At 38.8% G+C, this 14,537-nt stretch overlaps 1 protein-coding gene across 7 annotated transcripts in view; it reads right to left on the reverse strand.

The window, feature by feature from the left end:
• Positions 1 to 14,537, reverse strand: part of CATSPERE (catsper channel auxiliary subunit epsilon) — a 184,622-nt gene that overhangs the window by 118,979 nt on the left and 51,106 nt on the right. For all 7 annotated transcript variants that reach the window (XR_008501161.2, XM_054478821.2, XM_054478812.1 and 4 more), the window contains one exon: positions 60 to 166. Coding sequence is in view for 6 of the 7 variants with exons in the window: in XM_054478821.2 (XP_054334796.1) it covers positions 60 to 166 (107 nt within the window). In the remaining variant the exon portion in view is untranslated. The remainder of the gene's footprint in view (positions 1 to 59; positions 167 to 14,537) is intronic.

Consider the following 14,537-nt stretch of genomic DNA (forward strand, 5'->3'; position numbering starts at 1 on the left):
TTGTAAAATCTAGTTTAAGTTTTCATATTTCTATATTTAAAATTAAAAAAATTAAATACCCCCTTTTCATTTTCTCATTTGAAGAATGAACTTTTCTCTTCAGAACTGAATGTATGACAGGCTTCTGTCCCAATGTGGCCATCTGTGTGCTGAGTACTATGGAATTCTATAAAAACAAAATAAAATTTCATTTTTTATTATTTTCATAGCTAAAGTATTTTGATGTGACATCATGATATATTGAATTTGTTATTTTGGTTAAGACATTGCTTACATTTGTAAATTTATCATGTGCTCAAGATTCAGCTTTGTTCTTTCTACCTTATAGCCTCCTCCCCATGCGAACTTTATGAATTATAAATAAGTTGTAATACAGTTTCCAACTCGTCAAAAACTCTACACACAATCAGAATCCTGAATGCACTGAAACTATGGGGATACTTAAATAAATAACCCTAGTGTTAATCTCAATGAAATACATAGTAGAGTTTCTGAAACTAATCTGTTAGAATTCTTGCTACATGAGCCTGCCTTCAAAATGACATACTCTTTCAAGGCAGGTTTCAAACAGTGTCTGGGGGCTTTAAGGAAAATGCTCTTAGAAATCAGATAGACCTGAAAAGCTCCCTTTTTCTCATGATACATAAGGAGAAGGGGAATTGAGTTGGAATTATTCCTAATAAGGTACTTTTAGAATGGAAGCAACTGTTTTACTATGGGAAATTGCTAGAATTAAAAAATCAGATGATGAGGGCTAGTCTAGAATTCTATCCTAATCCTCTAATACTGCTTTTGTTTAATTTTCTAAAAACATGGCATCCACTCACAAAGGAACCTTTAAGATTGTTATCATGAGTGTCACTAAGGAGTAATTAGGGGGACTATGGGGTTATCTGATAGTAGAACCCATTGTGGGAAGTAGGAATAATGGTCAGGGAAGGCCTTTCCTGAAGAATACTCATTTGATGATTTTTTTTTTTTTTTTTTGAGACGAGTTTTGCTGTGTTGCCCAGGCTGGAGTGCAATGGCACAATCTCGGCTCACTGCAACCTCCACCTCCTGGGTTCAAGCGATTCTCCTACCTCAGCCTCCCAAGTAGCTGAGATTATAGGCATGCACCATCATGCCCCACTAATTTTTTTTATATTTAGTAGAGACAGGGTTTCACCATGTTGGTGAGGCTGGTCTCGAACTCCTGACCTCAGGTGATCCACCCACCTCCTCCTCCCAAAGTGCTGGGATTACAGGCATAAGCCACTGCACCCAGCCCATTTGATGATTTTTATAGAGAAATATAGGTTTGCCTAATAAATAATAAATAATAGATATTTTAATTTTTTTCTGAAAATCATATTCACTATTCAGAATTTTAAATACAACTACCTTTTGTATAATTGCTGAGGAAAGAGTAAATGAAGCATTCTTAATGTAGCAAAGAGTAAGATGGAAGTAAAATATAATAAATAATACATATAAGAAGATTGTAGAAAAAAATCAAGAAAAAGTTAATATAATCATATAAACAAGCTTAAAAATATATTTTTTGATTAAGAAAGTAATTCATGGTCATTAAAGATAATTTTATAAATATGGAAAAAATTAACACATAGAAATTATCAAAAAGGCAAAAACCACATTAGTGTTTTCTTCAGATTTACCAAGTACAGGCTGCTGTTTTATATTCATGTTCAGTCTATAAACATCATTTTCAATGTCTGCATAATTTTTCACTGAGTGAACTATATCATTTGCTTAACACTCCTGTATTAGACATTTTGGTGGTTTTATTTTTTTCACTATTGGTAAATATTATTGCTAGGAACATCATCAGAGACGCAGTCTTTTCCATGGTTAGGAAGATTTCTTTTGATAAGATTCTTGGAAGTGTGACTGCTGGGTCAAAAGTTAAACACTTTAAAAACTTAGGCTGGGCGCAGTGGCTCAATGCCTGTAATCCCAGCACTTTGGGAGGCCAACGTAGGTGGATCACCTGAAGTCAAGAGTTCGAGGCCAGCCTCGCCAACATGGTGAAACTCTGTCTCTACTAAAAATACAAAAAATAGCTGGGCCTGGTAGCACGCGCCTGTAGTCCCAGCTACTTGGGAGGCTGAGGCAGGAGAATCGCTTGAACTCAGGAGGGGGAGGTTGCAGTGAGTTGATATCGTGCCACTGCACTCCAGCCTGGGCAACAGAGAGACTCCGTCTCCAAAAGAAAAAAAAAAACAAAACCCTTTTAACCTGGCACGGTGGTGTGCACCTGTAGTCCCAGCTACTCAGGAGGCTGAGGCAGGAGGATCACGTGAGCCCAGGATTTTGAGGCTACAGTGAGCTATAATCACACTACTGCACTCCAGCCTGGGTAAAAGAGTGAGACCCCATCTCTAAAAACAAACAAACAAACAAACAAAACTCTCTTGATACATATTGCCAAAATAATTTCTAAAAGAATTATACCAATTTATGTTCTTACTAGTGATCTATGACAGAGCAAGTTTCATTATATTACTGCTAATGTTTGCATTATTATTATTATTATTATTATTATTATTATTTGAGACAAGGTCTTACTCTGTCACCCAGGCTGGAGCTCAGTGGCTCAATCACAGCTCACTGCAACCTCTGCCTTTCAGGCTCAAGCAATCGCTCGACCTCAGCCTCCCAAATAGCTGTGACAACAAGCGTGTGCCACCACGCCCAGCTAATTTTGGTATTTTTTTGTACAGATGGGGTTTTGCTATGTTGCCCAGACTGGTCTTGAACTCCTGGGCTCAAGCAATCCTCCTGCCTCAGCCTTCCAAAGTGCTGGGATTATAGGTGTGAGACACCATGCCTGGTATTATTATTTTTAATAGCATTATTATTATTATATTATTATTTTTTAATAGTATTTTAAAATATACTAAATAGTATTTTAAAATATTATAATAGTATTTTAAAATATATAATATTTTAAAATATTATATATAATCAATATATAATATAATATTGATATAATTTTTCTAGTTATATCAACATATGGCTGTACATGTTGTGAAATTTAATAAACATAGTTCTGTTGATCTTACCTGATCTTTTAGCAGCATTTGATACATTGGATGAATCTTCCCATTTGAAACACTCTTACTTGGCTTCCATGTTATCACTCCCTCTTGCTCTATTAATGGTTCCCAGGGTCTGGCCTTAGGACCCCCTCTCTTCTCAGAGTATAGTCTCTTCCTACGTGATCTCATTTCACTCACATAGCTTCAAGTACCATCCAATTCCTGTACAACTCATCAAATTGTAAGCCAGATCCCAAATTTTATATCTAGTTCTAGATCTGAGGATCTAATTAGATTATTAATCGTGACTTCCAGTTGTCTCAGAAGCACTTCAAACCAATATGTTCAAAACTACACTGCGGCCTTGAGGCTTTGCCTCTCAAACCTGCATTTATAAATATTTGTTGAACAAATAATGAAGAAAATCTTACCATCCAGAGAAGAGTATGTATCTTTCATGAGACAGCTGTGATAAGAGAATTCTAGTCAGAAGGAACAACAGTTACAAAGTCCCTGAGGTGGGAGAGGAGTTACTATGCTTGAGGAATTGACAGGAAAATAATGGCTCGTGTATAGTAGAAGGGGGAGACCAGTAAGTGGATAAGGTCAGAGAAGAGATAGGCAAGCGCTACATCATACTAAGCATTGTATGCTTTGGAAAATAAGTTAGATTTTAGTCTTAGTACAATGGCCAAACATTGAAGAGATTTTAAAATAGGATTTTAAATTATTTTATTTCAAAACTGTTTGACTCACAAGAAGTTTCCATGTACCCTTTCCCCAGCTTTTCCCAATGGGAATAGTTTACATAATCCTAATGCATTGTCAAAACTAGGAAATTGATGCTGATACATTATTAACTCGGGTATAGACCTTATTCAGATTTCACCAATTTTTCCAGGCACTCTTTTTTTTTTTTTTTTTTTTTTTTTTTTTTTGAGACGGAGTCTCACTCTGTCCTCCAGGCTGGAGTGCAGTGACATGATCTCGGCTCACCGCAAGCTCCACCTCCCAGGTTCATGCCATTCTCCTGCCTCAGCCTCCCGAGTAGCTGGGACTACAGGCACCTGCCACGACGCCCGGCTAATTTTTTGTATTTTTAGTAGAGACGGGGTTTCACCATGTTAGCCAGGATGGTCTCGATCTCCTGACCTAGTGATCCACCCGCCTCGGCCTCCCAAAGTGCTGGGATTACAGGTGTCAGCCACTGCGCCCGGCCCAGGCACTCTTTTATTTATTTATTTAGCATAGTTCTGTAAAACTTTATCATATGTGCAGATTCACGTAATTACCACCACAACCGGAACACAAGAGTGAATACATCACATAGAAGAAACTCTGTCACGTTACCACTTAAGATTCACAGCTGCCCGCATATCCTAAGCCCTGAAAAGCACTTAACTGTTTTCTATTACTACAATTTGTCACCTCTAAAATGTTCTATAAATGGAATCATACAGTATTCAACACTTTGAAAGTGGCTATTTAACTCAGCATCCATCCAAGTTGTTGGGTGTTATCAATAGTTAATTCCTGAAATGTTAAGAGCTAAACGATAAAACTCTTAGAAGAAAACATAGGGAAGAATATTCATGACATTGGATTTGGCAGTGATCTCTTGGATATGATACCAAAAGCCCGGGTAACAAAAAGAAAAATAGCTTTCATTAAAATAAAAAACTTCTGTGCCTCAAAAGTCCCTATGAAAAGAATAAAAAGATAATCCACAGGATAGAAGAAAATAGTTTCAAATCACATATCTCATAAAACATTAATACCAGAACATATAGAAAACTTAAATCTTGAGCAATAAAAAATAACACCAAACAACCTAATTAAAAAATGAGCCTGGGAGCACAGGGATCAGTCTGCTCCACCCACTACAGCCAGTGGCCATACACAGCATTGGAGGACCTAAGGTTATACCCCACCCACCTGCAGCTTCCACCAGTGGAGCCTGCATGCATTTTTTATCTGGGGGCCTGGGAATCCACCTGCCCTGCCCACCACTGCCAGTGCCCATGCACACCATTGGAGGGCCTGAGGATGGTCCTGACCTGTCCACTGCCACCACCACCACCAGTGCCCCAGCATGCTGTCTGGGGACCTAGGGATAGATCCACCCTGCTCATTGCAAGTGGCACCCACATGCACCATTGGAGTCATGAGGATAGGCCAGACCTGCCTACATCCACCTTCACCAGTGCCCGCATGCATCATTCAGAAGCCGAGGGGTCAACTCACCCCAACTGCCGCTGCCAGTGTATACGCGTGTTGTCCAGGGACCTGGAGATTGATCTGCTCCACCTGCTACTACTGACACTCACATATACCCTCCAGGGGCCTGGGGATTGTTCTGCCCTGCCTGACACCACTGGCACTTATCTATGCCTTTCAGGGGCCTGAGAATAGACCTGTCCTGCCCATCACTGCCACCATGTGGATTTACTGAAGACCTTGGGACTGGCCTGCCCAACCTGCCATTGGCACTGGCACCCACATGTGTGTGCCACCTGGAGGCCTGGGGATTGGCCAATTCAGCCCACCACTGCAATTGCTGGTACTCACGTGCTGCAAGGGGGCTGAAGGGTTGGCCTGCTCCTGCTACTGCCACTGCTTATGCAATGAATGCCGCCAAGGGGCCTGTGGACCTGACACCCATCTGGCCCACTGCTGCCACTGCCAGCACTCAAGCAAGCCACCTGGAGGCCCAAGAATTGGTCTACCCAGACCTGCTACTACTAGTGCCCATGTAGGCTGCCAGGGGGTTCACGAACCTGATGTTTAGCCAGCTGTCCCTACCACTGGTGTCCATGGACCAGCCTGCCCGGTTCTCCTGTCCCCAACAAAGCCCCACCATAGCCTTCAATAACAACCACAGCCTAAGCCACTGCAAAACTCAGAGACATCATTGATGCTGATTATATAGCTGAAGAAATCATGCAGGGACTACACTACTGTGCCCATCCAGAATTAAAGCCAAAGTAACCTACCCAACCAACACTGAAGAAATATCCAAAGGAAAATGTCTTCCACTATGAAAGCCAATCTATAAAACTGAAAGAAGCAACTTTTATACCAGATGCACAGATACCAATGTATCTGTGAAAGACACAAGAAACATGAAAAAGCAAGGAAACATGACTCTTTCAAAGGAACACAATAATTCTCTGTAACAGATCCCAACAAAAAGGAAATCTAAGAAATGTCTGAAAAGGAATTGAAAATAATGATAATAAAGAAACTCAGAAAGGGAGAAGGAAAAAAAGAAACTTAGTGAGATACAAGAGAACACAAATAAATAATACAAAGAAATCAGGAAATCAATTCAAGATCTGAATAAGAGATTTAACAAAGATATTAAAGAAAAAGGTCAAACAGAAATCTTGTAACTGAAGAATTCAATGCATAAAATAAAAAATACAATTAAGAGCTTTAACAATGGACTAGATCGAGCAGAAGAAAGAATTTCTGAACTCGAAGACAGGTCTTTTGCAATAACCCAGTCAAACAAACAAAAAGAATAAGAAAGCATGAAGAAAGCCTATATGACATATGGGATACCATAAAGCAACCAGATATTTGAATTTTGAGAGCTCCAGAAGGTGGAGAGACAGGCAAACACATAGAAAACCTATTTTACAAAATAATCGCTGAAAACTTCCCAAGTCTTGCAAGATATATAGATATCCAGGTACGGGAAGCTCAAAGATCTCCAAATAGATTTAACCCAAAAAGGTTTTCTCCAAGGTACCTGAATTTCAAACTGCCAAAAGGTAAAGGCAAAAAGAGAATTCTAATATCAGCAAGAGAAAAGCATCAAGTCACATATAAGGGAATCTTCCTCATATTAACAGTGGATTTCTCAGCAGAAACCTAATAGGCCAGGAGAGAATGAGACGATACAGTCAAAGTTCTAACTGCCAGTGTGGAATACAATACCTAGCAAAGCTATCCTTCAAAAATAAAGAAATAAAGTCTTTCCCAGGTAAGCAAAACCTGGGGGAATTCATCAACAATAGATCAGCCCTACAAGAAATGCTTAAGGAAGTCCTACATCTCGAAGTGAAAGGATGGTATCTACCATAATGAAAACACATAAAAGCATAAAACTCAACGGTATATCAATAACACAAAGAAGAAAAAGAAAGGAGTCAAATGTTACCACTACAGAAAACCACCAAACTGCAATGATAAACAATAAGAGAGAATGAAGGAACAAAGGATATATAAAAGAACCAGAAAAAAATGAACAGAATGACAGGAATAGTCCTCACCTATAAATAATAACCTTGAATGTAATGTAAATGAATTAAATTTTCCATTTAAATGATATTGACTGGCTGAATGGATTAAAAAAACACAATCCAACTATATATTGCCTATAAGAAACTCACTTCACTTGTAAAGATACATGAAGATTCATAGTGAAGGCATATAAAAAGTTATTCCACACAAATGGAGTCAAAGTGAGCAGGAGTAGCTATTCTTATGGTAGGTAAAACAGACTTTAAGTCAAAAACCATAAAAAGAGACAAAGAAAGTCATTAGATAATAATAAATAAATCAGTTCAGCAAGAGGATATAGCATTATTTAGAAATGTTATATGCATTCAGCCAGGCACGGTGGCTCATGCCTGTAATCCCAGCACTTTGGGAGGCTGAGGTGGGCGGATCACCTGAGGTCAGGAGTTCGAGACCAGCCTGACCAACATGGTGAAACCCTGTCTCTACTAAACATACAAAATTAGCCAGGCGTGCTGGTGGGCACCTATAATCCCAGCTACTCAGGAGGCTGAGACAGGAGAATTGCTTGAACCTGGGAGGCGGAGGTTGCAGTGAGCCAAGATGGTGCTATTGCACTCTAGCCTGGGCAACATGAATGAAATCCGGTCTCAAAAGAAAAAAAAAAAGAAAGAAATGTTACATGCACTCAATACACCCAGATATATAAAGCAAATATAATTACATCTAAAGGGAGAAATAGACTTCCATAAAAATAATAGTTGGGGAGTTCAACACCCCACTCTCAGCATTGGACAGAACTCTAGATAGAAAATCAACAAAGAAACATTGGATTCAAAGTGCACTTCAGACTAAATGGACCTAACAGACATTTACAAAACATTTTGCATGAAAAGTGCAGAATACACATTCTTTTAATTAACATGTGAAATGTTCTCCAGAATTGGCCATATATTAGGACACAAAACAAATCTCAAACATTTTTTAAAAAATTGAATTCATATCAAGTGTCTTCTCTGACCACAGTGGAATAAAATTGGATGTCAAAAACAAGAGGAATATTTGAAACTATAAAAATACATGGATGAAAGTGGACATTCTGGGGAAGAAAAGAATGCATGGAAATTAAACAACATGCTCCTAAATGACCATTGGGTCAGGAAAGAAATTAAGAATATATTAAAAAATTATTTGACACAAATGAAGATAGAAACACAACATACCAAAACCTATGGGATGCTGCAAAAGCACTGCTAAGAGGGAAGTTTATAGCAATAAACACCTAGGTCATAAAAGTAAAAGGATCTCAAATACACAACCTAATGCACCTCAAGGAACCAGAAAAGCAAGAACAAATCAAACCCAAAATTAGTAGAAAGAAAGAATAAAGATCAGAGCAGAACTAAATGAAATAGAGACTAAAAAACATACAAAGAATCAACAAAACAAAAAGTTGATTTTTAAAAAAGACAAACAAAATGAATAAACTGCTACTTAGAGTGACCAAGAAAAAAAGAGAGAAGACTCGATAAAATCAGAAACAAAAAGGACACATTACAACTGATGTGGATCCACAAACCTTCAAAGGATCCTTAAGGACTATTTATGAACCACTATATGCTAACAAATTGTGAAATTTAAAGGAAATGAATAAATTCCTAGACACATAAAATCTACCATGATTATACCAGGAAGAAATAGAAAACCTGAATAGACCAATAATTAGTAACAGGATTGAATCTCCAATAAAATGTCTCCCAAAAAAGAAAAGCCCAGGACCAGATGGCTTTACTGCTGAATTTTACCAAACTTATAAAGAATAACTAATATTGGTTCTCTGCAAACTATTCCAAAAATTTGAAGGGGAGGAAATTCTCCCTAACTCATTTTAAAAGGCAAGCGTTACCCTGACACCAAAACCAGACAAGGACACAACAACAACAAGAAATGACAGGCCAATATCCCTGATGACAGAGATGAAAAAATTCAAAACAAAATACTAGCAAAATGAATCCAACAAGACATCAAAAAGATACTTCGCCATGATCAGGTGAGATTTATCCCAGGGATACAAGGGTCGTTCAACATATGCAAATCAATAAATATGATATATCACATCAACAGAATGAAGAACAAAAACCATATGATTGTCTTAATAGATGCAGAAAAAGCATTTGATAAGATTCAACATCTCTTCATGATAAAAAAAAAACTTGACAAATTAGGCATAGAAGGAACATACCTCAACATAATAAAAGCCATATATCACAGACCCACAACTAACATCATACTGAATGGGGAAAAGTTGAAAGCTTCTCCCTCTAAGAACCGGATCAAAACAAGGATGCCCACTTTTGCCACTCTTATTCAACATAATATTGGAAGTCCTAGCCGAGCAATAGACAAAAGAAAAAAAAAAAGGATCAAGGTTGGAAAATAAATTGTTCTTCTTTGCAGATGACACAATGACACAATTTTTTTTTGGCGGGGGAAGGGGTACAGAATCTCACTCAGATCATGGCTCACTGCAGCCTCAAACTCCTGGGCTCAAGTGATCCTCCTGGCTTAGCCTCCCAAGTAGCTGGCACTACAGGCACGTGCTACTACGCCTGGCTAATTTCTGTTTTTTAGAGATAGGGTCTCACTATGTTGCCCACACTTGTCTTGAGCTCCTCTCAAGCAATCCCCACCACCTTGACCTCCCAAAGTGCTGGGATTACAGGTATGAGCCACCACACCAAGCCAACACAATCTTATATATAGAAAAACCTAGATTCCACCAAAAAAAAGTGTAGAACTAGTAAATGAATTCAGTAGTTGCACAATACAAAATCAACATAGAAAAAACAGTAGTGTTTCTGGCCAGGCGCGGTGGCTCACGCCTGTATTCCCAGCACCCTGGGAGGCCGAGGTGGGCGGATCATGAGGTCAGGGTATTGAGACCATCCTGGCTAACACGGTGAAATCCCATCTCTACTAAAAATACAAAAAAATTAGCTGGACGTGGTGGCGGGTGCCTATAGTCCCAGCTAATCGAGAGGCTGAGGCAGGAGAATGGTGTGAACCTGGGAGGCGGAGCTTGCAGTGAGCCAAGATTACGCCACTGCACTCAAACCTGGGTGACACAGTGAGACTCCGTCTCAAAAAAAAAAAAAAAGAAAAGAAAAAACAGTAGTAGTGTTTCTTTTTTTTTATTTATTTTTTATTTTTATTACTATACTTTAAGTTTTAGGGTACATGTGCACAATGTGCAGGTTTGTTACATATGTATACATGTGCCATGCTGGTGTGCTGCACCCATTAACTCGCCATTTAGCATTAGGTATATCTCCTAATGCTATCTCTCCCCCCTCCCCCCACCCCACAACAGTCCCCAGAGTGTGATGTTCCCCTTCCTGTGTCCATGTGTTCTCACTGTTCAATTCCCATCTATGAGTGAGAACATGCAGTGTTTGGTTTTTTGTCCTTGCGATAGTTTACTGAGAATGATGATTTCCAATTTCATCCATGTCCCTACAAAGGACGTAAACTCATCATTTTTTATGGCTGCATAGTATTCCATGGTGTATATGTGCCACATTTTCTTAATCCAGTCTATCGTTGTTGGACATTTGGGTTGGTTCCAAGTCTTTGCTATTGTGAATAGTGCCGCAATAAACATACGTGTGCATGTGTCTTTATAGCAGCATGATTTATAGTCCTTTGGGTATATACCCAGTAATGGGACGGCTGGGTCAAATGGTATTTCTAGTTCTAGATCCCTGAGGAATCGCCACACTGACTTCCACAATGGTTGAACTAGTTTACAGTCCCACCAACAGTGTAAAAGTGTTCCTATTTCTCCACATCCTCTCCAGCACCTGTCGTTTCCTGACTTTTTAACGATCGCCATTCTAACTGGTGTGAGATGGTATCTCCTTGTGGTTTTGATTTGCATTTCTCTGATGGCCAGTGATGATGAGCATTTTTTCATGTGTCTTTTGGCTGCATAAATGTCTTCTTTTGAGAAGTGTCTGTTCATATCCTTTGCCCACTTTTTGATGGGGTTGTTTGTTTCTTTCTTGGAAATTTGTTGGAGTTCATTGTAGATTCTGGATATTAGCCCTTTGTCAGATGAGTAGGTTGCAACAATTTTCTCCCATTTTGTAGGTTACCTGTTCACTCTGATGGTAGTTTCTTTTGCTGTGAAAAAGCTCTTTAGTTTAATGAGATCCCATTTGTCAATTTTGGCTTTTGTTGCCATTGCTTTTGGTGTTTTAGACATGAAGTCCTTGCCCATGCCTATGTCCTGAATGGTAATGCCTAGGTTTTCTTCTAGGGCTTTTATGGTTTTAGGTCTAACATATAAGTCTTTAATCCATCTTGAATTAATTTTTGTATAAGGTGTAAGGAAGGGATCCAGTTTCAGCTTTCTACATATGGCTTGCCAGTTTTCCCAGCACCATTTATTAAATAGGGAATCCTTTCCCCATTGCTTATTTTTCTCAGGTTTGTCAAAGATCAGATAGTTGTAGATATGCAGCATTATTTCTGAGGGCTCTGTTCGGTTCCATTGATCTACATCTCTGTTTTGGTACCAGTACCATGCTGTTTTGGTTACTGTAGCCTTGCAGTACAGTTTGAAGTCAGGTAGCATGATGCTTCCAGCTTTGTTCTTTTGGCTTAGGATTGACTTGGCGATGCGGACTCTTTTTTGGTTCCGTATGAACTTTAAAGTAGTTTTTTCCAATTCTGTGAAGAAAGTCATTGGTAGCTTGATGGGGATGGCATTGAATCTATAAATTACCTTGGGTAGTATGGCCATTTTCATGATATTGATTCTTCCTACCCATGAGCATGGAATGTTCTTCCATTTGTTTGTATCCTCTTTTATTTCACTGAGCAGTGGTTTATAGTTCTCCTTGAAGAGGTCCTTCACGTCTCTTGTAAGTTGGATTCCTAAGTATTTTATTCTCTTTGAAGCAATTGTGAATGGGAGTTCACTCATGATTTGGCTCTCTGTTTGTCTGTTATTGGTATATAAGAATGCTTGTGATTTTTGTACATTGATTTTATACCCTGAGACTTTGCTGAAGTTGCTTATCAGCTTAAGGAGATTTTGGGCTGAGACGATGGGGTTTTCTAGGTATACAATCATGTCGTCTGCAAACAGGGACAATTTGATTTCCTCTTTTCCTAATTGAATACCCTTTATTTCCTTCGCCTGCCTAATTGCCCTGGCCAGAACTTCCAACACTATGTTGAATAGGAGTGGTGAGAGAGGGCATCCCTGTCTTGTGCCAGTTTTCAAAGGGAATGCTTCCAGTTTTTGTCCATTCAATATGATATTGGCTGTGGGTTTGTCATAGATAGCTCTTATTATTTGGAGATACGTCCCATTAATACCTAATTTATTGAGAGTTTTTAGCATGAAGGGTTGTTGAATTTTGTCAAAGGCCTTTTCTGCATCTATTGAGATAATCATGTGGTTTTTGTCTTTGGTTCTGTTTATATGCTGGATTACATTTATTGATTTGCGTATACTGAACCAGCCTTGCATCCCAGGGATGAAGCCCACTTGATCATGGTGGATAAGCTTTTTGATGTGCTGCTGGATTCGGTTTGCCAGTATTTTATTGAGGCTTTTTGCATCAATGTTCATCAAGGATATTGGTCTAAAATTCTCTTTTTTGGTTGTGTCTCTGCCCGGCTTTGGTATCAGGATGATGCTGGCCTCATAAAATGAGTTAGGGAGGATTCCCTCTTTTTCTGTTGATTGGAATAGTTTCAGAAGGAATGGTACCAGTTTCTCCTTGTACCTCTGGTAGAATTCGGCTGTGAATCCATTTGGTCCTGGACTCTTTTTGGTTGGTAAGCTATTGATTATTGCCACAATTTCAGAGCCTGTTATTGGTCTATTCAGAGATTCAACTTCTTCCTGGTTTCATCTTGGGAGAGTGTATGTGTCGAGGAATTTATCCATTTCTTCTAGATTTTCTAGTTTATTTGCGTAGAGGTGTTTGTAGTATTCTCTGATGGTAGTTTGTATTTCTATGGGATCGGTGGTGATATCCCCTTTATCATTTTTTATTGCATCTATTTGATTCTTCTCTCTCTTTTTCTTTATTAGTCTTGCTAGCGGTCTATCGATTTTGTTGATCTTTTCAAAAAACCAGCTCCTGGATTCATTAATTTTTTGAAGGGTTTTTTTGGTCTCTATTTCCTTCAGTTCTGCTCTGATTTTAGTTATTTCTTGCCTTCTGCTAGCTTTTGAATGTGTTTGCTCTTGCTTTTCTAGTTCTTTTAATTGTGACGTTAGGGTGTCGATTTTGGATCTTTCCTGCTTTCTCTTGTGGGCATTTAGTGCTATAAATTTCCCTCTACACACTGCTTTGAATGTGTCCCAGAGATTCTGGTATGTTGTGTCTTTGTTCTCGTTGGTTTTAAAGAACATCTTTATTTCTGCCTTCATTTCGTTATGTACCCAGTAGTCATTCAGGAGCAGGTTGTTCAGTTTCCATGTAGTTGAGCAGTTTTGAGTGAGTTTCTTAATCCTGAGTTCTAGTTTGATTGCACTGTCGTCTGAGAGACAGTTTGTTATAATTTCTGTTCTTTTATATTTGCTGAGGAGAGCTTTACTTCCAACTATGTGGTCAATTTTGGAATAGGTGTGGTGTGCTGCTGAAAAAAATGTATATTCTGTTGATTTGGGGTGGAGAGTTCTGTAGATGTCTATTAGGTCTGCTTGGTGCAGAGCTGAGTTCAATTCCTGGGTATCCTTGTTAACTTTCTGTCTCGTTGATCTGTCTAATGTTGACAGTGGGGTGTTAAAGTCTCCCAGTATTATTGTGTGGGAGTCTAAGTCTCTTTGTAGGTCACTCAGGACTTGCTTTATGAATCTGGGTGCTCCTGTATTGGGTGTATATATATTTAGGATAGTTAGCTCTTCTTGTTGAATTGATCCCTTTACCATTATGTAATGGCCTTCTTTGTCTCTTTTGATCTTTGTTGGTTTAAAGTCTGTTTTATCAGAGACTAGGATTGCAACCCCTGCCTTTTTTTGTTTTCCATTTGCTTGGCAGATCTTCCTCCATCCTTTTATTTTGAGCCTATGTGTGTCTCTGCACGTGGGATGGGTATCCTGAATACAGCACACTGATGGGTCTTGAGTCTTTATCCAATTTGCCAGTCTGTGTCTTTTAATTGGAGCATTCAGTCCATTTACATTTAAAGTTAATATTGTTATGTGTGAATTTGATCCTGTCATTATGA

The sequence above is a fragment of the Pongo pygmaeus genome, chromosome 1 (genome assembly GCF_028885625.2).
Source record: "Pongo pygmaeus isolate AG05252 chromosome 1, NHGRI_mPonPyg2-v2.0_pri, whole genome shotgun sequence".
Classification (NCBI taxonomy): domain Eukaryota; kingdom Metazoa; phylum Chordata; class Mammalia; order Primates; family Hominidae; genus Pongo; species Pongo pygmaeus.